Raw genomic sequence first — 24,457 nt, 5'->3', positions numbered from 1 at the left:
GAAACACAATCAGGATAACCCCAGGATCTGGCAGCTTCTACACTGAGGGATCGATGGGCTTGGAATATGATATTCCAGTGGTCAAAGGAGCTGGGACTAAAACCAAGAATCACCTACCCAGCAAAACTCAGTATCATGTTTCGGGGGGAAATATGGTCATTCAATGAAATAGAGGACTTTCAAACATTCTTGACAAAAAAAACTGAGTTGAATAGAAAATCTGACATTCAGATACAAGAAGCAAGAAAAGCATGAGAAGGTAAACAGGGAAAAGAAATCATAAGGAACTTATAAAAGTCGAACTATTTACATTCCTATATGGAAAAAAATGATAATTGTAACTTATGAAACTTTTCTCAGTATGAGAATAGTTGAAGGGAATATAAATGTATACATATATGTATATATACATATATATAGGAGGGTACATGGGCATATGAATACATGAGTGTGTGTATATATATGTGTGCAGGTATACAGACAGAGGGCACAGGATCAATTGAATAGGAAGGGATGATACTTAAAAGGTGAAATTGAGAGGCGAGTGAGGAATGTAATGAGAGGAGATGGGGAGAGACAAAATGGGGTAAATTATTTCATACAGAAGAGGTAAGGGAAAACTGTTACAATGGAGGGGAAGAACAGGAAGGCAAAAGGGAATGAGTGAACCTTACTCTCATTGAATTTGGCTTAGGGAGGGAATGACATACACACAAAATAAGGTATCTTGCCCTACAGGAGAGTAGGGGGGAAGGGAATTAGAGAGGAAATGATGGAAGAGAGGGCAGGTTGGGGGGGAGGGAAGTTGGAAGAACACACTTTTGAAAAAAGACCGGTCAAAGCAGAGAATAGAACAAGTGGGGGGCGGGATAGGATGGAGGGAAATATAGTCAGTCTTTCACAATATATCCACCATGGAAATGTTTTGCATAGCTACATATGTACACCTATATTGAACTGCTTATCTTCCCCGTAAGGGTGGGTGACGAGGGAGGAAGGGAAAAAGTATGGAATCCAAAGTTTCAAAATAAAAAAAAAATTCTTATATAAAACTGAATATTGAAAACTATCTACATGTTATTGGAAAAAAACAAAATACTATTAAGTATATTTAAAAAAAAAGAAACCAAGAACACTACCTGCCCTGAACTACCTAGCTGTGTCACTATAAACTACCAAACTATCAATTAACAATCATTTATTAAGTGTCTCCTATGTGACAAGCACTGTGTTGGCCACTGGGGATACAAGTCACTTCACCTCTGATTCTCAGTCTCTGTTTCAATAAATTGGGGATAATATTACTTATGCTACCTATCACAAAGGTTATTGAAAGGAAAGCATTTTATAAAGCTTCAAGTGCTACAAAAATGTAAGTTATTAGAATATAATGTTCCAGGGCGGCCAGGTGGCGCAGTGAGTAAGAGCGCTGGCCCCAGAGTTGGGAGACTTGGGTTCGATTCCGGGCTCTGATACTTAACACCAACACAAAATAACTGGCCGTGTAATCATTAGCAAGTTACTTAACCCTGATTGCTTTAAAAAAAAAAAAGAATATAATGTTCCAATGAAAGTTTTTTTTCAAAGAGAAATAAACATCACGCTCCTAAAGGGAAAGTCAAAGTACTTTCAGGAATCTTTCAACTGAATTAATGAAACTAAGCTCTCATCCCAGTGCTGCCACTTAGCAGCCATGGGACCTTGGGGGAATTACTCATTTAACCTTTTTTGGTCTCAGTTTCCTTCTTCTGTTAAAATCACTTCAACTAAATGACATCTAATATTACTACCATCCTTAAAAATCTAAAAAAATTCTATGAATGAAACTGCTCTTGCAAATAATTTTAGCTGGTAAGAGACCCCAGAGACCAAAGCCTTTATGAGAGACACAGTTGTGTTTAATGACTAAAAGATTTTCACACAATATTGCTCCATGCTGATTGCCTTGTTAGTGATTACCAAGAAATAGTCCTAGAAAGGGACAAACTATACAGTAATTATAAATCATCAATAGTCCCTAGATAGGGGTTGCTTGCTTAAGAAAAGGTTCAAAACTCTACTTGCCATAGCCAACTCTCAATAATTTATGAAGACTGACATTCTTTGGGTAAATAACCTTAAAATTTATAGTTTCCTGTTTAACAACTGATTTCACTTCCTCTTCCAAAAAGCAGAAACAAACTAACCTGAACTGGCCTTTCTACCTTCTCTCTACTTCTACTGCAACAGCAATTGAAAAAAAATTTTTCATACTAGTCAAAATGTGAATGAATGGTACATGAAGGGGCAACTGGTATACTTAATATGTTTAACACAATAACCACCCCTCAAGCATCAGATAATCAAGAGATGACTATACTTTGATTAGAAAGGAAGAAAGAAGGTGTTTCAGATGAGGAAGTGGAGGCTCAAAGAAAGATTAAGTGAGTTGTCCGAGGTCACAGAGCTAATAAATATCAGTGGCAGAAATTGGACTCAAGTCTCCCCTGACTGCAAGTCTAATGCTCTGTCCACATTCCAATTATGGAAGCTACAAAAGTAACAGTTAAAGAACAATTCTAACATAATTCATTTAAAGGTTATTTGAAGAGTTAGATGTCACTTAAGTATTACAAAAAATTATAAAATCATGTTTTTCATAATAAACACATATTTCCTGAAATAAAAATGCTGCTTTATCAGAATTAAAACAAAAGCTATAAAATTCATAAAAAATGATGCAAACAAATATAATGTTAAAAGAACCAAGTGTCAAAAATACACACACCCTCTGTGTTCCAAACAAACTGACCAACTCACTGTCCCTGAATTAAGCATATCACCTCCTTCTCCCAGGACTCTTTGCTCCCAATGCACAGTTTCCCCACTCCTCCCCTTCAATTTCTAGATGCTTTGGTTTCCCTCAAGGTTCAGTTTATGTGCCACCTCCTTTAGGAAGCCTTTCATGATTGTCCTCCTCCACTGAGCATAATCTCCCTCCTCAAAGCATTATGTATATACTTACCTGTTTATAATGCTGTGTCCTCCCAGTAGAACATATGTTCTTTAGTGGCAGAGATTTTTTCCCACATTATCTTTGTAGCCCCAGCACCCAGAATATCTCCTTGCATGCAGGAGATATTCAATAAATGCTTGTTGAATCAAATTAAATAAATTATAAGCACTAATACAAGTAAAATCTCCTTATGATAAATACCATAGACTATCCCAATAGTTTTGTTACAATGGTTTTTCTCAAAATGAATATATTCCTAAAAATAAAAATGCCCAGGATGCAAGTCCCAAAGATGAAACAGATCTGTGCAGGTTTCATGGAGTGAATCAGCAAAACACATCAGGTACTTTTAAGTGTATAGGCAGAAAAGGGAGGCATACACAAATCTAACTCCATCCTTGACCCTCCCACGTGCTCTAAGACTGGGGCTGTTTGGTGTTTTATGTGGAAAGGGTTAGCTAAATTTTATTCAAGACATGGAGAGATTAAGGGAACTAGAGAATAACTGCAATTTGAAGGTAGGACAAAATGTAGTTCAAGGGGCAGCTAGGTGGCGCAGTGAATAGAGCACCGGCCCTGGAGTCAGGAGGACCTGGGATCGGATCCATCCTCAGACAATTAACACAAAAAAAAATTAGCAGTGTGACCTTGGGCAAGTCACTCAACCCCAATTGCCATCAAAAAAAAATCAAAAGGTTGGTCAAGAGGTCACTTTTAGGTCAACATAGCAATTCTTTCAATCCTTACAATACAAATAGGGCAAAATCAGGCCCCTTGACTTGAGGATGACTGTTCCATGGTGATCACAGAAAATCTTTATTATACAGGATTATTCACTGCATGTATTTAATTTAAACAAGCCTATAACCAATCAACAAAGTACCATTTCAAAAGGCCATCCCTGGCACATGTAAGGGAATACAGGGCTGGCTTCAGATCAAGAAGACCTAGGTTCAAGTTCCACTTCTGAGTATGTGACCCAAGATAAGTCACTTAACTATTCAGGATACCAGGCAACTGAGACTATTTACTCAAGAGAGGGTATAGTCCTACATTAGTAGAGGTAGATGGACAGGTACTCAATAAGCATTTATCAAGGACTTACTATGTGTCAAGCACTGTGCTAAGTGCTACAAACACAAAGACAAGCAAAAAGCAAGCATTTTCTCCTGCAGGATTTCCCTACACTGGGGGCACTTCTCTGAACTTCTCCATCATTCCCCCATGCAGAGGGTGTTCCCTTTTCCCCACATATCTCACTTTTCACCTCCTTTTTGAGTGTCGTCTTTACCCCATGAGACTGTAATCTCAAGGGCAACAATTGTCTTTTTCCTGTTCTTTGTATATCTAGTGCTTCCTACAGCAACTGGCACATAGCAAGCTTTAAAAAAATTACTGACTGACATCAATGGAATTCTAAATCTGATCTGTCTTTTCCCCAAAGTTAAATGCAGAGAGATACCTTTGTTATATACAGAACTGTTCTTTAAAACAGTAGTACTTACTGTGATGGGAATTACTGACTGACATCATTATTAGATTATAATCTAATCTGTCTTTTCCCCAAAGTTAAATGCAGAGAGATACCTTTGTTGTATACAGAACTGTTCTTTAAAACAGTAGAACTTACTGTGATGGGACTTTACCTGTGGAGTAATAAAGCATGTGTTAGAACCACAACTCTACTTACGGTTGAGTAAAGTCATGAGTAATGAAGTCAGAACTCTTGAAAAGTAGAAAGATGTCACTGAGCGTTTTACACTTCAGAGAACTATTCATCGCTATCCAGTAGGCATCCTAGATAAGCAAACACATTCAGGACAAATTTCTGTTAGCTTCCATAAATAAAATCAAGCTTATAACCAACCAACATCGAATATTATTTCAAGTTAAAAAGTTGAGATCACTAAATTAGATGACAGATGTAGCCATCATTTCCTTAACCAATTTCAATGTGATCTCTAAAGAGCTTCTGAATTGCAGTAATTATCTCCAGAAGCATTGTCCCTAGGTATTAAGATAAGCTAACAAGGAGCCCTTTATATGAGAATTATGACACAAAGATGTTTTAGAGAACCTCAGCAAATGTAATCTAGTGACTCCCAATGTGTAGCTCACTTAGGCTGCTTTTAAAATAAGGAAAGATACAAGTCATTCCCCAATTGATAAATGGTTAAAGTATATGAACAGGCAGTTTTCAGAGGAAGAGATTAAAGATATCTCTAAGCATATGAAAAAATGCTCTAAATCACTACTGATTAGAGAAACACAAATCAAAATAACTCTGAGATGCCATATCTCACCGGTCAGATTGGCTAAGATGACAAAACAGGAAAATGATAAATGCTGAAGAGGATGTGGAAAAACTGGAACATTAATGCATTGTTGGTGGAGTTGTGAACTGATTTAACCATTCTGGAGAGCAATCTGGAACTATGCCCAAAGGGCTATGAATAAGTGCATACTCTTTGACCTAGCAATACTGCTTCTAGGACTATATCCCAAAGAGATCATAGAAGTAGGAAAAAGACCCCAAAACTATTTATAGCAGCTCTTCTTGTAAGTGGTAAAGAACTGGAAATCAAGGAGATGCCCATCAATTGGGGAATGGCTAAACAAGTTGTGGTATATCAATGTAATGGAATACTATTGTGCTCTAAGGAATGAGGAGCAGACAGACTTCATCATAACCTGGAGAGACTTATATATACTGATGCTGATTGAAGAGAGCAGAACCAGGTGAACTTTGTACACAATTATAGACACATCATGAGTGTGATGACTAACTTTGATAGAGTGGGCTCCTCTCAGCAATGCAAAGTTATAAGACAGCTCCAAAAGACTCGTAATGGAAAGGGATGCTCACATCCAGAGAAAGAACTACAGAGTCTGAATGCAGATTGAAGCAAACTACTTGCTTTCTCTCTTTTTTTGGTTTGTTTTGCTTCTTCTTTCTCACTTTTCACTCTGTTGGTTATAATTCTTCTTTACAATTTGACTAATGTTTAATGTGAAGGTATTGATAGATCCTATATTTGATTGCCTGCTGCCATGGAGGGGATGGGGGAGAAAATTTGAAACTCAAGGGATTGTGGAACTGAATGTTGTAAACTGAAAGTAAATAATTTTTTAAAAATAACTAAAATAAGAAAAGAGATTTAAAGAACATACTCAATCCCAGGGGATCTAAGTGAGCTGTGGAAGATTGGCTATCAAGCTCCAAGTGTCTCTCCCTCCAGAAGAAAGGGAACCTTTTACCTTCTTCTTACCCCTATGTAATAGTGGCTAAAACAATTAGAGTCAGAGTTAGAGCATTTGGAATACCAGTTCTAACTGTTCTCCAGAAGCAAGTGGAACACTCAAAGCTACTGAGAATGCTCCAGTGGACCTCTGAAATCTACGAACATATCTAGAGTACATGTTCAGATAAAGTAACAGAACAGACACAGAGCTAGCAAAATAAATCTAAAAATGGAAAACTATGTGATTATCAAGATGCTGTACCTTAGTGCATAGTGAATATTTATTTTGGAAAGGAGCATTACAAAAATTAATCAGTTTCCAAGTATAATCAACTCTCAATTTTCTGTACTACCGGATAACTGAAAACAACATATCCAAAACCTCATCATCTGGCTCCCCTATTACGGTCAATGTCATCCTTACCTCTTCCTCACTTTCACAGGCAATTAGTTACCAAATTCCACTAATTTTATCTTTACAGCATCTCACTTCCATCACCACAGTATAGGATAATAATAATACTCACTCAGACTATTGTAAAAGTCTCCTACTTTTCTCTCACCTCTAATTCATATACTTTGTGCCACTGCTAGACTAATTTCTTTTATATAAAGACTTGGCCAAGTTATTTTGTTCAGAGTTTTCCAAGTCTCCCTATGGCCTATCAAGTATACTTCAAGCTCAAATTCAAGGCTCTCCAGAGTCTGCCACTGCCATGCCATCTCAGTCTTACTTTGTATTACTACACGTCTCAAACTATACTCCAGATTAACTCTCTGTCCCCTGAATCTAATTTAATCCAACAAACTTTTATTAAGTATGTGGTGCCAAGGGACAAGCATTAAGCATTTAGTATACAAAAACTACACAAAACACTAGGGATATAAAAACAAAATGAAAAAGAATTCCTCCTCTAATAAAGAAGACTAATGGTAGTATTCTACTGGGGACAGGGCTATACAACATGTAAACACTTAAGAATATAAATGATCACTTGAGAAGATAGGAGAGAATATTAACAAAGGAGAGTTAAGAAAAAACTTCCATAGATGGGGACACAGAAGCTGAGCTTCTGAATTCCTAAGAGCTGGAGGTGAGGCAGAAATAAATTCCAACCACGAGGGCAACATGTGCAAAGACCCAGAAGAGAAAGGTGCCAAGTGTTTAGGGAAAAGCAAACAGGATAGTTTGGGCTAGAAAATAATGAATATGTAATTGGAATATTTTGCAATAAACCTGGAAACACAAGCTAGAAAAGGGCTTGAAGGGAAACAGATGCCTACTATTTGGAGAATGACAGAACAGATCTTGGTCTATGATTGTACTATAACAGTATTGTACCAAAGGAAATAGAAAATAGGAAGAATTCAGAGAAACTTGGGAATATATCTATGAACTGATACAGAACCTAGCAAACAGCCTGCAGAAGAATTTACACAATGACCCCAATATTGTAAAGGAAAATAATGCCCATTCACAGAAAATTTTAGCCTGCCTTTTAAAAATAAAGAAATCCATTCATGAACCTTTATAACTTCATTGACAGTTTGTCAGAAACATTTTTCTGTCCACTGAAATGGATGGCTAAGGTTTTGAAAAGGGCAGAAACTACTTTTCTGAATTTCAACATAGTTTGGAAACAAAATTTGAAACTCCTTCTGGCAGGACTTATGCCACATAATGTATCTCAGACTCAGAACAATATGAAATCACATAACAAAATAAAAGGAAAAAAAAGGATATAAAACAGAGAAATGACCATAAGCTCCTAGAATTAGAAAATTGATCAGATCAAAAGAACAAAAGGGGACAAAATATTAAAATAAGGAATGAAAAAGAAAATCTATGTTCTTACCCTTGGTGCACTCCAGTTAAGTTTAGGAAACACACTACCCCCCAGAGAATTAATGGCTTCTTGAACTTTAATGGCAAACTCAGGAAACTCTGGTGCCTGAAGAAAAAGAAAAATAATTTTACCATGTCATTCAGTTTATTGCATTAAATATATAAACAGTATTAAGAATAAGGTAATGACAGATATTAGAAAGGGAGTTCAGAACACTTGATTATCAATATTAATTAAACCAAATAAAGTCAGTGATTAGGATACACCCAGGAATAAGGGAAAGGAGAATATTAGGAACACTTAGCAAAACAGTGATAAAGTCAATGTACAATATTTTATTCAAAGCAAAAATAAAACTTACTAGAAAACTCTGAATTAAGAAAAAAGACCTTGATACCTCTTAATAAATCTGCCTGTATGTATAACCAAGATTTTTTTTTCCCAATGAGACATGATTTACATAACAGAGCAAATGTTGCAAAAGGGCCAAGTGGTAAACTGGCCTTCAGAATGCTCAAAGTAAGTCAAATAAAATCCTACATTTGAAAAAAAAATAGGCATCCTGGATAAATTCCAAAAAGACTTTATAAGAATGAGTAATAAATGATGTTTTAGTATGGTATTTAAACATTGCTATTTTCAGAAGAGATTTTTATAAACAAAAATCAAAAATAGCACCTTGGTGAAAACCTAAAATGTTCTTTCCCTTTTTGATTGCTTTTAAAATGCATGATTTACATGCTCAAGAGATTATAAAATATTCTTACAATTCACCTCAATTAAACATGTACTTCAAACACTTTAGTTAAGAGAACTAAAGTTGACTAATGCTACTGCTATACCTTATATTTATATTTCATATCAGTAACAAAGGGGGCTACAAGGAATTCAACTTGTGAATAGGTAAATAGGTCATTAAAAGAAGAGAGATGAAAGTGGAGGTGAGGTACAGGGGGAGAAGAGACACATTATTTAAAGTACAAAGTCCAGAGAGACATCCACACAATTTGCTTGTTTTCAACTGCTGCCCCCTCATGGATAACTGCTGCTTCAGAATAAAGTTGCTCTTGCTTTTCTTTTTTACCAAAAACACTAAAATAAAAAAAATTTCATCATGGAGTTCAAAACTGACTTACAATACAAAATCAGAAATCTAATTATTTATTTTGTTCTTGTCTGTGTTGATCCCAAAAAATTAGTCAAGTTTCAACGAAATTTACAAATGACTAACTGTAGGAAATAGTTATAAGGGTCAAGGAAATATATTAAATGAATTAATGGCTGGAGAAATTAAAATGTTTATCACTCAGAAAAAGGTTTTAAGAAAGATGGTTCATGGATAGATAAGGAAGAAATCAGAAACTCAATACAGATAGCTTTCCTTCTGTTTCTACTACTATTCATCATTGTAATGGGAATGTAAATTTTAAAGATCTTCCCTGCCCCTAGGCTAAAGTGCACCAGGAGCCTGGGGTGGGAGGTTTGTTTTTCAGTAGATACTTTTTGATTAGCCAGTGGGTCAATAAGGTTGTTACATTCTCTGAGCCAGGAGAAGGCTATATAAGCCCTGATGTGTAGCTTTGTTTTGGGGCTCACTTTGAGAAGTGTTCTGTGATTTGATCAGATGAAACTCTGGGAAGCCATTGTTGAGAGGCCCCAGGCTTTGAAAACCCAGATGTTGATTTGGTATGGATGTAATGGTTGGACAGTTTGGAAACTGTCTACTTGATCTGTTTCTCTGTCTTGATAATTCTGTCTGTATATTCTGAAGTTTGGGGTGCTGACCTTTTTCCCCTGAACTAGGTAAACGATACATATTTGACTGATTAAAGTAAGCTTGTTAACCCACTTTGAGTTGCTTTCCTTTATCAAAGCAGATGCAAAAACCTGTGTTGGCAGTGACCCTGGGGACGCTGGGGTGCTTGCTGCTACAATCATCAGACAACAGCAGCAGCTTTCCCAATTTTCCTACAGTCTTCATGGAATCATATAAATTCAATGTTGGAAATGACCTTGGAAGTCATCTAGTCTAGTCCATACCCTTACAACAAACCCAACAGGGCATGATCCATCTTTTGCTTAAAGATCTCTAGTAAAAGGGAACCAAAGATTCAACTTCCAGTCTAGACTATTCCTTCTATCCAGGTACTTTAAATCAGATTCCTGACTAGTATACCTATCACTCATGTTCAATCCCTATATTAAATGTCCCTCACTCTTTAATTACTTCTATATATCAAAAGAATTTCAATGACCTATTAACAAATCAAGAAGGGATGATGAATTTTTAGAATGGTCTGCATTTAGTTAATCCTCAAAGCTGTAGGTGACTCATGTTTTTAAAAACCAAGGTAGGTTCTGGGAGTCAAGATGGCAGTCAAGGCAGACTTAGCTGAGGTCCCAAATTCCCCTCCAAACAACTTTAAAATAACATCTCAAAATGACTTTTAGACAGGCAGAACCAACAAAAGGATGGGGTGAAAAACTTTCCAGCCCAAGAAAACTTAGAAGGTTGGAAGCAAAGGTCTGTTGCACTAGGATGAGAGAGGAGCTCAATGCAGCTCTGGCTTCACCCCAGCAAGCAAGCAGTAGGACCTGGGCGTGACTGAATCACCAGTGGTGGTTTCAGACCTCTCACTTCACAGACCAGAGGGGTTGGAAAATTGGTCAGAAGGATATGACAGGGGATTTACATTGCCCATATGCAGTTCCAAGTCACAGTCCCAGGAAGATGAGGAGCACTGTACACACCACAGTATGTATGTAGCCACAGGCAAAGAGGGACCCTGGTTACACTTCCAGGGCAGAAAAGAGTGCTTATGGTTGCTCACAGATCAGAGCACAGGTCTCTAGAGAGCAATAACTACACTTCTCCTTAGACCATAGTATCTTAGAAGAAAAGTTACATATGTTCCCTGTCCCCCAAACTAGCTCTAAAAATAGCAGCACAAAATAACCTGAAGCTTAAGACAATGCCCTCTCCACCCTGCAAGCAGAGTCCAATTTTAACATAAAATTAAAAGTCAAGAAATAGGTTAGAAAAATAAGCAAACAACAACAAAAGAACTTAACTATAGAAAGTTACTATGGTGCCAGCAGAAGATCAAAATGCAAACTCAGAAGAAGACAACAAAGTCAAAATAGCTACATCCAAAGTCTTAAAGGAAAATCTGAATTGGTCTCAGGCCCAAAAAGAATTCCTATTAGAACTCAAAAAATCAAATAACAGATAGAGGAAAAATTGGGAAAAGAAATGAGAGGGATGCAAGAAAACCATGAAAAAGAAGTAAATAGCTTGGTAAAGTAGGCACAAAAAATAGTGAAGAAAATAACACCTTAAAAAATAGAATGGACCAAGAGGTGGCTAGGTGGTGCAGTGAATAGAGCACTGGCCTTGGAGTCAGGAGGACCTGAGTTCAAATCCGGCTTCAGACACTTCAGTTACTAACCATGTGACATTGGGCAAGTCACTTAATCCCAACTGCCCTCCAAAAAGCAAAAAACAACAACAACAAAAAACAATAGAATGGACCAAATGTCAAAAGAGGCACAAAAATCCACTGAAGAGAAGAGTTTCTTGAAAATGGAAAAGACCTAGAAAACTTCACAAAGAAGAGAACTTCTTAAAAAGTAAAACTGGCCAAATGGAAAAGAAGGTACCAAAGCTCAATTGAAGAAAATTCCTTAAAAATCAGAATTGGACAAGTGGAAGGTAATAACTCCATGGGACATCAAGAAACAATAAAAATCAAAAGACTGAAAAAAGACAAAAATATGAAATATCTCATAAGAAAAACAACTTACCTGGAAATAGATTGAGGAGAGATCATTTCAGAATTATTGGACTACCTGAAAGCCATGATCAGAAAAAGTGCCTAGATATCCTATTTCAAGAAATAATCAAGGAAAACTACCCTGATATCTTATGTCAGAGGATAAGATAAAAATTGAAAGACTCCACCAATCACTTCCTAAAAGAGATATCAAAATGAAAACTCTCAGGAATATTATAACCAAATTCCAGAGCTCCTAAGTCAAGGAGAAAATATTGCAAGCAGCCAGAAAGAAACAACTCAAATATCATGTAGCCACAGTCAGAATAATACAAGATTTAGCAGCTTCTACATTAAAGAATCAGAGGGCTTAGAATATGATATTCCAGAGGGCAAAGGAGCTAGGATTACAATCAAAAATCACCTACCCAGCAAAATTAAGTATAATTCTTCAGGGGAGGAAATGACTTTCGAGGATTTATAATGAAGAGACCAGAGATGAGTAGAAAATTTTGACTTTCAAATACAAGACTCAAGAGAAGCATAAAAAGGCAAACAGGAAGAGAAATTATAAGGGATTCGATAAGGTTAAGTTGTTTATATTCTTACATGGAAAAACAATACTTCTAACTCCTAAGAACTTTCTCATTATTGGGGCAGTTAGAAGGAATATATATAGAAAAAGGGCATAGGTTAAGTCGCCTATGATAGGATGATATAAAAAAATATTAAGAGGTGAGAAAGGGAGGTGATTATGAGAAGATGATATGTTTTCTAAAAATTAAGGCAGGAGAAAGAGGGATGTAGTAGAAGAAGGGGAAAAAGGAGAGGCTGAGTGGGATAAATTATATCACATAAAAGAGGAAGGAAAGGAATTTTACAGTGGAGGGGAAAATGGGGGCATGGATCAACCCTTGAACCTTACTCTCCTCAGAATTGGCTCAAAGAGAGAATAACATACACACTCAGTTATAGATCTTACCCTATAGGGAAGTATCAGGGGAAGGAGATGAAAGAAGGTGGCAGGGGGATGCTAAGAGAAGGGAGGGTGGATTGGGGGAGACAGTGGTCAGAAGCAAAATACTTTTGAGAAGGGATCGAGTGAAAGAAAAGAAAAAGAAGGATAAACATGGAAAAACAGGAAGGAGTGAAATACACAGTAACTATAACAAAACATTTTCAAACCAAATTTCTTTGACAAAAAGTCTCATTTCTCAAATATGTAGAGAACTGAGTCAAATTTATAAATAATATAAGTCATTCCCCAACTGATAAATGGTCAAAGGATATGAACAGGCAGATCAGATGAAGATATTAAAACTATCTATAATCATATGAAAAAATGCTCTAAATCACTATTGATTAGAGAAATGCACATTTAAATAATTCTGAGATACCACTTCATACTCAGTTTGGCTAATTTAACAGAAAAGGAAAATGGCAAAAGCTGGAAGGAATGAAGGAAAATTAGGACACTAACGCAGGGCTGGTGGAATCGTGAACTGATTCAACCATTCTGAAACAATCTCTCCTCAATCTATTTCCAGGTCAGTCGTTCCAGTTCCAGGCCCTAATAATGAGAAAGTTCTTAGGAGTCAGAAGTATTGTCTTTCCGTGTAAGAATATAAACAACTTAACCTTATTGAATCCTTTATAATTTCTCTTTCTGTTTGCTTTTGGAACTATACCCAAAGGGCTACAAAGTCATACATATCCTTTGACCCAGCAATAGCACCACTACTAGCTCTGTATCCCAAAGAGATTTTTTGAAAAAAGGAAAAGGATCCACATGTACAAAAATATTTATAGCAACTCCTTTTGCAATGGCAAAGAATTAAAAATCAAAGAGATGCCCATCAATTGGAGAATGGATGAACAAGTTGTGGTAAATAATGGAATACTATTCTGCAATAAGAAATGATGAATACAATGTTTTCCGAAAAACCTGAAAAGACTTAAATGAACTGATAAAAAGCAAAGTGAGTAGAACTAGGAAAAGTGTGTACACTGTAACAACAATACTGTATGATGATTAACTGTGAGTGACTTAGCTACTATTCCCAGCAAAACGACAATCCAAGACAATTCTTAAGGACTTACGTTGAAAAATGCTATCTACCTTCAGAGAAAGAACTGATGGAGTCTGAAAACAGATCAAAGTATACTTTTTAAAGTTTTCTTTTTCTTGGGTTTTTTTGGGGAGGGTTTTCTTTCACAACATATGGAAATATGTTTGGCATGACCACATACACAGAGCCCACATCAAACTGGGAAGAGAGGGCGGGAGAGAATTTGGAACTCAAACTTAAAGAAAAATAAAATATGTGTAATTAAAAAAATTTCAAAATAATGCTCTACCAGTTATAAATATTTCTCTGACATATGATAATTATTATTTCTCATTAACTACATTACACACAAGCAATACCACAACATCTAGAATTTCAAGCAACCTACAGAAAAGCAACAATAACTTTCTTCTTCAAATCAAGAAAAACCCAGGTCTTATGCACTGAAGAAATCTGTGGGCCTCAGGAAAGTCTCAATAAAATCACTGGTCTTGAATGCAAAGAAAAAAAAGTCATTTATTAGTTCAGCATCCTCATTCTATCACACAAGATGAAGTGTAGAATAGTGGATAGAAAAGTGGCCTCAACCAGCACAAGCAGCTCTAAGTCCTACCTCCGAGGCACACAGGTTGTGTGACTCTGGCAGTCACTTAACCATTCAATGTGTCTGGCAGCTCTCTAGGCCTTCACCTTGCAGAGAATGTGCCAAACGTGTATTAAGTAGACAGTTTCCTCACCTAAAAAATTCCCTATACCAAGGAAATCACAAGTCCATTCCCTGTCCTTCATCTTACAGATTAGGGACAAGGACCAAAGAGTGAACAGTCCAAGTCACACAGGCAGTAACTAGCAGAACTGGGACCATAACCCACATATTCTTCCAACTCTTCTTGCACTATGTCTCTCACCATAACTCATAAGCATCCCAGAATCAACAAAGATTATCAAGCCTTCTGAAAAGTCAGTTACCCATGGGTTCCTCGTTATCAGGCAGCTTTTAATTACTTCTAAGTGTACTTCTACCCCTGTGTGATGCGTGTACAAGGCTGGTATATGCCAAGTCAATGTGGTCTATCAGGAGATGGGTATGTTCTCTGCCTGGGACATGCATCTAGAATGAAAAAAAAAAAAGTCAAATACTATAATCTGTAAAATTGGACAACTATTGCCCATTTCAGGTAATTTATTGTGGAGATAAATGAGGACCAGAAGGGATATCCAAAGAATCTCTAGGGATTATAAAGCCCTAGACAGAAAACTAAAAGACTGAAGGGCAGAGGTCATGTTTTCATCACTAATAATGACTGAAGGTATGTACTCTACAAAAGAAAGATAGATTTGGCAAGTGAATTGCTGACTGAGATGATGTTCAGATTAAAGGATTTGGCTTTTTGGACTTTCTTTGGATTAAGACACAAATATAATGAGCTTATAGACAGAGATAAATTTTATCTGACAAGGACTGCACACTTAGCCTGGACAGTTACTGCTTTAACCCAGAGGACTTTAAATTTAAAATGGATAGGAAAAGACAACTACATCCAGATGCAAATTCTAAATAATGCAAATAGCTTCAGTGGATTTCTAAGCTCTGCAAAGAGTAACGAATATGAGGGAAGAAAATATGTGGTAGAATCCAGTAATACATAGAAAAAAATAACTAGAAAGAACAGAAACAACATCATGGACACTCAGATGTCTGTAAGTCAATGCATAGAATAATAGTTAATAAACACTGTGAAAATAACATCCCAACACAAGAAAGCTTTCTTTGTATCTCCAGCACCTAGAATAGTGTCTGGAATATAGTAGGATACTTAAAAAACGAAGCCAATACAACTTTTTAGCTATCAGTTAGATCTGTAAAGATGACACTCATGACTGGAATATGGCAGTGGAAGAGCACTGTTCATGCACTGATTCATGGTAGTGATGTTTCCTTTTCTTTTTCTTTTTTGTCTTTAAAAAATACTCTTTTATAGGATGGCTCTTTGAGAGTGGAAGGGGGAAAGGATAATGGGGAAAACTATGATGATATAAAAAACATTAAACTTCAATAAAACCTCTTTTTTAAAGAAAAAGAACATTGTTTTTTTTGTTTTTTAATTATAAACAAACAAGACTAATGAAAACCATTGTATGTACTGTGTATGGTGATGCATGCCTATAATCCCTTGAGGTTGGTAGCTCATTTGAGTTCAAGAATTCTGAGTTTCAGTAGGGCTACAAAATCAATGGGAGTATCTGAACTAATTCCTATACCAGTATGGTAAGCCCCTGAGAACAGAGGGCCACAAGGATGTCTAAGGAGGGTCAACCTAGCCCAGGTCAAAAATGACACATCAAAGCTTCCATGCCAATAAGCAAGAGGATCAGTTCTCTTATGACCACTGCACCTAGATAAAACAGAGAGATTGGGATTAAAAAACAAAAACAAAAGCCAGCACCATTATGTCAAAAATATACTCCTACTATGTAAAAACATGTAAACCTGAGGGGGAAAAACAGAAGCGGAGAACATTTGGGTAAGAACAAAAGGAAGAGGAAACAAATGGTATCATAATGTGAATGTACTACAGATACAGTAGTCAGATGCAATAAATGAATAAGAGCTCTAAATTTATGCTTCTTTAAAATAAATGAGGCCTCTTTTTACTGGAGAGGGACTATAGACAAAGAATATATCAGAAGTTGTCAGATGTTTGCTGTGCTGATGAGCTGTAATAGTCTTTTCTTTGCTACAGTGGTGATAAGTTCATTAAATGACTATGAAATAAAAAAGCACCTATAAAACAGTTTTTTAAAAATAAGGCACCCAAAACTTACTCTAGTAGTAGCACAAAATGGAGCAGAAACTTGTCAGCTTGTATTCACTTTTCTGAATCACCTGTTGTCTTAGTTAATGGAATGTGAACGAATGGGCTATCTTTTTTGATGGGACATGGCAGAGTGGAGCTACTTATTTAAATCTACTACAGTATAAGCCCCTTCATAATAATAACTGTTTTCTTCTGTCTCTATAATTACAGCACCAAGGTTAGAGGTTAGAATATAGTTGTTATATAGTAGTATAGTAGGCTATTTAATAAGCACTTGCTGAATTTAGCATGCTGTCCTCTGGTTGGAAAAGTTATGTTAATGAAAAGCTACATATATTGAATTCCAGTAGCATCTCAATTATCATAGTTCATCCTATCCAATGTTATCCAATATCAGGTACAGTACAAAAACCATATTTATTTTGGAAAATTAAAAGTATACTCAAATATTAAGTTACTTTGCTGAAAAAAAAATCATGACACACAATTTCACTGGCTGCGTCTCCCCCATGGATTGAATGCTCTCCTTCTTCATCTTCATCTCCTGGTTTCTCAGCTGAAATCCCACCTTCTACAAGAAGCCTGGCTTCTCCCCTAATTGCTGGTGCCTTCTTTCTGAAACCACCTCCAATTTATCCTGCGTACACCCTGCATGCACACAGTTGTTTGCATTCTCCCCCATGAGAATGTGAACTCCTTGAGGGCAAGGTCTGCATTTGCCTTTTTTTGGATCCCTGGAGCTTAGCCTGGAACTTAATAAATGTGTAAATAAATGACCCACTGGATTTTTAAAAAGTAATCACCCTCCCTCTCCAAAGCAAATACAGGGTTTATCAACAGCACACTGTAATGGAAAAACTGTTGGTTTTACTCTTATGTCCAACAATTCTGGCAACTATCATGTGCATTACTTAGACATGTTTAGGGATTATTTTAAAATCTGGCAATTTGGTCTACAAAAGGATCTTCTGATATATTTTGATGCTTGACACTATTTTATATTCACCAAATCAGTATCTCTTTTTGTAGGATTTTATACATTTTTTACATGAATGTGCCTTTTCATTTGTCTTTAATAAGGTGAGAACTTTAATCACAAACTGACTATGGGATTACAGATAGTTCTCACTTTATTAAGTAGACTGTTCTACAGAACTCTAGTGGAACAATTTTTTTTAACCTAATGTGAATTTGCCTGAGGATGTGAGGAAGGGAGGGAGAGAAGAATGCAGGAAGAGGCACATGAATAAGTGGAGGAAGGGAGCTGGCACAAGTTTCAAGGACATGTGGGAGGCCAGGGACGGAGAAGAAAGAGCAGAAAGAGGAACATGTGAGGGCCAGAGTAGCCATGTGGGGGCCTGATTGGAATGAGAAGAAAACATGCAGAAGGCAACAAGTTGGGGATAGGAACAGACACAGATAGGTGAGGACAGGTGACACGCAGGGGCTGAATAGGTTGCTCCATGGATTCCCAGGACCCAAGGATGGAGAGAAGACAGACAGGCAGGGCTAGACGCAAGGGGTGGGCAGGCAGGTGAGCCAAAGAGGGTAAGGATCTCCCTCTCTCAATTCTGGAGGTCTCAAGCCAAGCCCCCAATCTGACTAGAAGGCAGTGGTAGTCTCTCCAAGCATCCATGCTTCTACTTTTACTTGGAGGGGTTTTTTGGAAGGGGAATGGAAGGATGCAGAGTGCTGAGCTAAGGATCAGCAGCAGCAGAGAAAGAGCACAGTACTATATAGTAAAGTTAATACAAATGTTTTGGGGAATATAAATTTCCTTCAGAATTCTTTATGTAAAATCAAATTTATACAATGCAAATTTAAAGTGAGAACTGTCTGCTCTTTTATTCATTTTATATATAACAAGTAAATGATATATCTTCAAGTGATCTGTGCCCTTCATTTTTTTTTTAAAACACATGGTGGGGGGGAACAAGAAAAGCATTTTAATAGAGATTAATGTGTTAACAAGGCTTTAACAAGTGGTGATTACAGTCTAAACACCTTTCTCTGATGAGTCAGAAGGGATAACTCCATTAGTTAGGCTAAAATGGGCCATACCCAAGGACCTTTAAATAGCTAAGCTCTGGAAGGTATTCTAGTGAGTGTAACTTGGAGCTTGGGGAATAAAAGGCTCCTCTTCCCTAATCATTCCTCTCCACATAACATCTAGCAAAGATGACTCGCCTGACTGAGCCATCCTATCCAGTAACTGGATAGTCATTCCAAGAGAATCTGAAGCAAGGTTGGGATTTAGACGTGGTTGTAGACAGTCATTCTAGACAAGTAGCTTCAAGTGGGACCTCTGGCAACAGAAAAGAGAGCTAGTTATATATTCAAGAGAGAACTAATCCTGACAACTATGACTGATGCTGTAGAGGGAGACCCTGAGAATCCATAGAGCAACCTATTCAGAAGATAGGCTACACGTGGAATAAATTTCATAAGGATTCCACATAGAGGAAAAAAGGGCTCCCAAGACCCCTCCCCCCCAGTCTCAGAGTTGTGAGCTGCTTAGGTCATGTGTTCCCTACACATATGCCTCCATTATTCTATTTTTATAGGTTTATTTGTGAAAGAGTTCACCAGTTATGAAGAAAATGCTTTGTAGTTACTGTTCTTATTATGCTATCCTAGTAAACGTATTTGCTAAGAGTTAAGTGTGTCTCTCAAATGATTACTGATGGGAAGCACAGAAATGGGGACTCCTGTATAGTATATAGAGTATAGTACTAGAAGTGCAAACCCCACAGGACACCCTTAGAACATAGAAGAGTAGAAGTCACTCTTTAGCGACCCACCTGGAAGGTGAGAGTGAAAGCTAGGGGAATAGCCCTGGAGGGATGCCACACATAAAACACCAACAAAATTCTGCATGTTTACTTTGTCAGAAAGACACCTGCTTGGTCAATCAATCGATCAATCAACAAGCTTTTATAAAGTATCTAGCACACGCTAAGCACTGTGCTAGCTGCTAAAGCTACAAAGACAAAAATAAAATAGTTCTAGTCCTCAAGGAGCTAACATTCTAGCTTGGAAACAACACATACACAGATATGTCTACACATACAAGAATTTATCAAATAAATATCATTATGACATAATCTTCAGGGGACCACTAGCAGCTGAGGAATCAGGAAATGCTTCATGTAGCAGATGGCATTTGATTTGAGCTTTGAAAGGAAGTTAGGGAGTCAGAGCCAAGATGACAAAGAAAAAAGCAATGCAGCTAAGCTCTCATTCACGAGCTATATGATGGAGAAATCCAGAAAAAAAAAAATTCACTGAGTATTTTGACTGTCCAAACTGGCATAGGGAGACAGACAGAGATCAGCAGGCACTGGGGAACAGGGTCAGGGCAAGAGCACTCAGCACATGCAGAGAATTCCAGCATCCAGGGAGAGGTTGCACACCAGCACAAAAGGAGACTCTAGATCCATACTGATATACCTACAGGTCCACAGAATGGCACTACAATTGGGACAGGAGTCAACTGGCAGCTTTGTCACGTTCTACCTAATCCAGGGCAGTGTAAGAAAGAGACCTAAGCACCCCTCAGAAGTGATATTGCCTTTTTCAGGATGGGAGGCCCTGAGCAGTGTACTGAAAAAGGAGAAAGTTCAAAAGTTGGAGGCTGGACCCCAAATTCAGTGCAGTGTGATTATCTCCATCCCCAGCCCAGCCTGGAGAGGAATAACTAAGGCAGGAAACCCTGACCAAACAGAAAAGCATACAAATCTGCCACTTTGGACCAAAATACCTTTCTAGCTGTCTAACAGGGGCAAAGTCCAGCAGCAGTCTACTATTGCATAGTCCTAAACACAGGTCAGAAACTTACAGAGTTCAGACCAAGGAAGAAGCAATCAAACTGGATCAGACTTTTTGGAGAGTACTGAAAGCTTGCAAGTCTTCAGTGTATCCCTGAGATCTTGGAACAACACAACACTCAATACCCCAAGAAAGCAGCAACAGGACCGGTCCATATCTTCCCCTCAGAAGCTTGGCAAAGTCTAGCCCTAACCAACTCCAAAGTAAGGAAATAAGCTGTTAAGAATGGACAAACAAAAAAAAGAATCCCATTATAATGAATATTAGGGTATCAGGGAAGTTCAAGACTAACCTAGAAGAAATGAATGACTCTGAAACATCTATAAGCAAAATCTCAGAGGAAAACACAGCTTAGGCACAAACTCAAATTAGAATTCTTACAACAGATGAAGCAAGAGTTTAAAAAAAATTTTTTTTGTAAACAGAAAAAGAGTTTGAGGAAAAAATTGGAAAAAACTTAAGAACTATGCCTGTGCAAGAGATGGTAAGTAGAGTGTCATGTGTGATGAAGAGAAAAGCCAGTTTTGCTAATCCTTAGAGTACATGAAAAGGGATAACATGTAATGAGGAAAGGTTGACTGAAGCCAGATTTTGAAGGGCTTTAAACAACAAATAGAAAAGTTTGTATTTGGTCCTAGAGGCAACGGGGAGCTGTCCTCTGCAGCTTCTACATACAGCAGAAGAGTGTCTGTGTCAGAACTGTCCTTTAAAGGAACAGCACTTCGGTAGCTATGTAAAGAAGGATATTACAACAATCTAGGCAAGATGTAATGAAGGCCATGTGACTAGGAAGAAAGACAGAGACATGAGAAAGAGGGCAAGGATTTGGACCATGAAATTCAGGTTTGAGTAAGGCCATTCTTGCAAGAACAAAATAGAAGTGTTAGTTCACAAGTCAAATAATCCCAACTAATAGGCCAAAGTTCCCTCCCTATTAACGTGTCTGCCAGTTGGATGGATTGGTTTTGGTCAATGTAATGGCAATAGGAATTTGAAGATCTTCCTTGCCCCCTAATAGGCTAAATGTAATCACATGAAGCCTACGATGGGAGGAATTTGCTGAAGGGTGCAGTAGAGCCCATAGAAAGCTGGAGCACCTAGATGGTGGTAGAAAAAGGACACAGCTAGGGAAACAGCTAGGCCTGTGAGTATTTGCCCCTGCTGTGACAATTAGGCTTGTAAGTATTTGTGGAAAGGCTAAAGGATGATGTGGTGTCATGCTATGCTATGGTGTACTAACTGCTATGTTGCTATGAGGGATTCAGTTTCCTGGTGTTGGGGTTTAGTTTTCTGGTGTATGAATAAAAGTTCTGCTTCTGTCTTCTCTATGGAGAGTCTGTTATATTTTGCTATTGAGAACTATGCCAACATATTTACAATTGCCTTTGGCACTGTGAATATTGGGCTGGTGCTACATTTGGCGATGAGGATGGGATCATGAAATACTGGACCTATATTTGGAGGCAGAAGGGATTTAGAAAAAGAAATGAATACCCCAGGATGGGAAAATTTACTTTATTCCTCCCTAGCAAGGGAGTGGGCTAAAAGTACAGGGCTCTGTGAAAACTGGGCACTGAGGCTACAGAAGGGAGAACCTAGAGACATAGAAACATGTTTCCAAGGAATACCAATAAAACCTGTGGGAAGAATTGAAAGGGGTGTGAAGAAGCTGGGTTTTGCTAACAGGTTACCATATTATATGTAAGAGCAGCGACAAGCTGCTACAAGAAAAACCTCGGAAAGGAAGTTAGCAGATTTGTATGAGAAACTTAATGCTGCATAGCATTTGGGCTCTCCTTTAGAAGAGCAAGCTGGAGGGTCTCAGGTGGTAGAAGAGAAGGCTGCTGTGTGTTTGGCTCAGAAGAAGCAGAAAAGTAACAGAAGGAAGGTTCATACAGCTTTGGCACAGGCCCGAGCCTAGTTGCCATAATGACCACTGCCAGGAGAGTACACAGGTGGAAAATGATACAATGTTAAATAATAAGGCTTTCATGAGGGCAGGTTTGCCCCATACTAAGAAGAAAGCAGGAGAATCAGGAAGGCCAAACAAAGTTCAGAGAGATAACTGAGGATTTCACTCAGCAAGAGGTTACTGATATATTAAGCAGATTCACCCAAATAATGGGAGAATTATTAGTGTCTTGGATGATGACAATCAGTGATGAAGGGGCTGGAGGAATATGGGTAAATAGCATGGATTGCTTGAAATTTAGAGGTGTTAGTAAGAATCCTTTTGTCCAGCAAGCTTTTAGAGATTATCATATGCAAGGAGGTAACAATATGACCAATATGTTAGCTTTAGCTGCTGATGGGTGCAATAAAACGTATCCCACTGATTCTATGCGGCCCTGGTACTCACTTAGACTGTATGAGGAAGTTAAAGGAGGAGACTCAGATTAAAGTACTGGAACAGGTGGAAGTAGTCAATATGCTAAATTTATGTCAATACATCAAGCCATTAAAACAGAACAAGGAGGACAGTGTCATATATTTACTGATTCATAGGAGGTAGCTAATGGGTTAGCTACATGGATGCCCATGTGGAAAAATCAAAATTGGGAAATTTGTGGTAAAGAAATCTGTGGCAAAGAATTATGTAAAGATATATGGGACATGTCTTTAGTTACTAATTTGTCAATTTTTCATGCAGAAGCTCATGTGGCCCACACCATGCCAGAATGTGAATACAAATGCTCATGTTGATCGACTAGCAAAGATTGCTATTCAACATATTTTCCCTACTCTGACACCAACTAATGATCCAGTACTAGCAAAATGGGCTCATGAACTCCAGAAGCACCACTTACCCTGTATTTGTTTCTTTTTGACTTTATGTCTGTTAAACCTGTTTACAAGATTTGTTTCCTACAGGCTTAGTACCCTATACCTGCAGATGCCTGATCACTTAAGCCAGATGTCACCCCCCTGTCCACGACTGTGATGTGTCACCCCGGACCTAGCTTCGACCAAGCTCCAGATGACAGCTAAAGAACTGACTTCTTGAATGGGACCTCTTAGGGAAGGGACAACCTACGTCCAATTTCAGCAGGGAGTAACCATGGAGAAGAGAACTTCACCCCTTGCCCCAAGATTTTAAGTCCCATTCTTTCAAGGGGGTAATGATGAGATGCTTGAGCTCAAGCCCCTACCCTAATATATTATTTTATGTGCTTATTTTCTTATCCCTGTTATATTGTTGTAAGTTCTGCTGATACCAGTTACCACACCAGTTACTCCTAAACTCCCATTAACCTATATAATGAAATGTATCGTTAATGTATTTTTGCTTTGTAAGGGACATGAAAGATCCTGGGGCCGAATGTAATGGTAATGGGAATCTGAAAATCTTCCCTGCCCCTTAATAAGCCTGAGGGAATTTTAAGATCTTCCCTGTCTCGTAATAAGCTGAATATAATCACATGGAGCCCGTGGTAGGAGAAGTTTACTCAAGGGTGGAGCAGAGCCCACAGGAAGCTGGGAGTCAAAGCAGCTAGATGGTGGGAGAGAGAGGACACACCAAGGGAGACAGCTAGGCGTGTGTCTGCCCCCTGCTGTGACAGTTAGGCTCACGATTGTTTGTTTGTGGGAAGGCTAAACGATGGTGTGAGTTCATGCTGTGCTGTGATATATTAACTTCTTTGCTACTATGATGGATTTGACTTTCTGGTGTTCAGATTTGGTTTTCTGGTGTCTGAATAAATGTTTTGCTCCTGTCTTATTGTAAGGGCTATGGGATTTAAAGATCTTCCATGCCCCATTGGACTTGCTGACGTAGCAGGAAGGGGCGGAGCAAGAGGAAGCGGAAGCCAAACTAGAGTTCCTGCGGTGGCTGGCGGTGGTGGTGACGGTGGCGGCAACAGAGGCAGCGGCAGCGCGAAGCCCTT

At 38.0% G+C, this 24,457-nt stretch overlaps 1 protein-coding gene across 2 annotated transcripts in view; it reads right to left on the bottom strand.

The window, feature by feature from the left end:
- Positions 1–24,457, bottom strand: part of LOC138175989 (translation initiation factor eIF2 assembly protein) — a 115,228-nt gene that overhangs the window by 63,926 nt on the left and 26,845 nt on the right. For both annotated transcript variants that reach the window (XM_069106655.1, XM_069106656.1), the window contains 2 exons: positions 8,094–8,189; positions 4,686–4,792 (listed from right to left, as the gene is read on the bottom strand). In XM_069106655.1, coding sequence (XP_068962756.1) covers positions 4,686–4,792; positions 8,094–8,189 — 203 coding nt within the window. The remainder of the gene's footprint in view (positions 1–4,685; positions 4,793–8,093; positions 8,190–24,457) is intronic.

The sequence above is a fragment of the Petaurus breviceps genome, unplaced genomic scaffold (assembly GCF_028583685.1).
Source record: "Petaurus breviceps papuanus isolate PSGF00001 unplaced genomic scaffold, PetGlider_PUasm1.0 80, whole genome shotgun sequence".
Classification (NCBI taxonomy): domain Eukaryota; kingdom Metazoa; phylum Chordata; class Mammalia; order Diprotodontia; family Petauridae; genus Petaurus; species Petaurus breviceps.
Note: the sequence above shows the minus strand (reverse complement) of the source record. Positions and strands in the feature narration are given on the sequence as shown.